The following is a 2,360-nucleotide window of genomic DNA, read 5'->3' on the forward strand; positions in this document are numbered from 1 at the left end:
AGGAGAATTATTTTTTCCTGAAAGCACCATGGCCATGGTTTCCGAAGGCCTAAGAACAAAGGAACCTAAGGCTGACATCACATTAATACAGTGATTCCACTACTTAGCGACTTTTCTTTCCTTGTGATAATTCCAGCTGTGCCTTTCTCCTGCAGCCACAAAACCTCAGAACAAACATTAGTGACTCCTGAAATATTTTCCTCACTCGGACTATTTTAAATGCGGGGTGGAAAGCAATGAACTTGTGTGAAATGAGGTTCTAATATATTTATCACCCCACTGTGCACTCAGAAGAACCCCAGGCCCCACTCTGCTAACTGACACCTCTGGTGAACTGATTTTCCTATTTCCCGGGAAAGATAAGGGGTCATGGTGCTGCGCTGTCCCATTTTGTGGTGCTGAATGAACACTCCAGCATGCTTTTCACTCCGTTAGCCCCTCATACGTCTCAAGAAGGTAGTTGTCTGACACTTCTTGATGTAATTGAATTGTATTCTATGTGAATTACATGCCAATGAATGTGTTCAAAGATAAACAAATAAAATTTAAGACCAAAGAAAATCTTAGGAAGTTCTCAGACCCTGCAATTCTTGTCACTTTGGAGCTATTTGGGAATCTGAGAATACCAGGCATAATTTCCAATTGAGTGGCAGTCTCCCTTGGTGGTTCCACCACTAGATTCACACCTCCAAAGACTCAAATTGCTAGGCTACTTTCCCAAAGGCCAGATCATATGCCAGTGCCTTACAGATTTCTTCTCCAAATCATCACTAACCCTAAGGATCACCTGTTGTTGTTTTCTTCCAGACGTTTTGCTCCACTCCAGCACAATACAGCTTTGTGGGTTGAGTTTACAAATAGGTGGGCACTCCTGCAATTTCTATGATGCTTACAATATATTTTTTAAATGTTTTTTTTTTCATTGCTTCGAGGCATGTTATTTGAAAGTCATTTGCTGTAGACTTGGCATGTCTGCCAAACTGCCGACCCTGCTAAGAGCTTCGGAGCAATCGTGTTTTTCTCTGGCTAGCAGAGGCCCCCGGGGTCCAGCCCTGAGCTAGTTTTAAGGGAGAGTGGACCACAGACCTGAGGGCTCTCTCCGACAATCTTGAAGACTCATTCATTCAGGAGGCAAAATGAAAAAAACAACAACACCAAAAACTCAAGTTAAAAGTTTACAATCATTTGGGGTGGAGGAGGGGAGAGTGAAAGCACTCTGTGATAAAAATGTTTGCATAAATACTAGTCGAAAGAAATCAATTTCCTCCCTAGGAAAAAGAAATCGGAAAGACTACACCTTAGAAATTCTTAACTTTTCAGCAATGGTCAAATGGGTCAGGCTCGGAAGGTAGCTATGTAAATACAACACCACTCTGTGGGTGTTTCTCGCATTAGGTTCTTAGGCTCAGAGTCAATGTCAGGACATTTGTAATTATAACGTGTACATTATAAAGCTCAGGCGTCAGTGCACACACGCATACATCCACAGACACATAGAGACAGACAGACACACGCACACCTTGCTGATACTTTAAAGAGCACAGTGAATCCCTCCAGCATCCACAAAGACACTGAAGACCCTCTGTCCCTGGGGTCATGCCTTCAAATGAGCCCCAAGGAGCCGCGTTCTATTCAAATGAACCCCACATCAAAACAAGCCCCGAAGCAAACTACCCCTGCGAGTGATCTGCTCGCAACTTCTCTCCCATTCGCATCTCAAAAGAAGGGTCCGGGCCGGGGCGTCCCCGGGTCCGTGCTCCCCGGCCGCGCCCCAGCCCGGCCCCCGGCCCTGCCCACCTCAGGCTCCACATGTAGCCGTGCTTGTAGGGGAAGTAGCTGCCCGGCTCACTGCAGCAGTACTTGAGGTCGGCGAAGCCACAGCAGAAGAGCAGCGCCGCCCCGTCCCCCGGCCGGGGGCACTGGAAGGACTCCACGAAGCTGCGGTTCAAGCTGTAGTAGCCCGAGCAGAGCCGGCTGGCCGCGCTCATCGTGCCCGGCTGCGGGCACGGCGCTGCCCTCGGGCACACACGTGTGCACACACGCGTACACACACACACGCACAAGCACACGCACACACGCCCGGGACCCGTGGCTCCGGATCGGGGATGGGCTGCGGGGCGTTCAGCCTTCGCGCGTCTCCTCTGCTCGCTCTCCTCCCGCTCGCCACGGGGTGTCTGTCTGTCTGTCTGTCTGGTCGCTTTCCTCTTGTGACTCCCTCTTGCGACTGAGTGCTCAGTTCCTCGCGTCTCTTCGCGGGCTCCTGGCGTCTGACTCCCGGTCTCCTCCCTCCCCTCCCCGCGGGCTCGCTTGGCATCACCATCCCAGGGGCCTTAGCCGCTCCCACTTTCTGCCAGAGAGAC

General features: G+C 50.3%; 1 protein-coding gene across 1 annotated transcript in view; it reads right to left on the minus strand.

Moving 5' to 3' along the window:
• The window catches only part of SHISAL2B (shisa like 2B), a 26,153-nt gene extending 24,165 nt beyond the window's left edge, over positions 1-1,988 (minus strand). The window contains exon 1 of the mRNA XM_004703578.2: positions 1,798-1,988. Coding sequence (XP_004703635.1) covers positions 1,798-1,988 — 191 coding nt within the window. The remainder of the gene's footprint in view (positions 1-1,797) is intronic.
• Positions 1,989-2,360: the final 372 nt, after the last annotated feature.

This window comes from Echinops telfairi, unplaced genomic scaffold (assembly GCF_000313985.2).
Source record: "Echinops telfairi isolate 266 unplaced genomic scaffold, ASM31398v2 ScPeMD7_7469;HRSCAF=8507_1, whole genome shotgun sequence".
Taxonomy (NCBI): domain Eukaryota; kingdom Metazoa; phylum Chordata; class Mammalia; order Afrosoricida; family Tenrecidae; genus Echinops; species Echinops telfairi.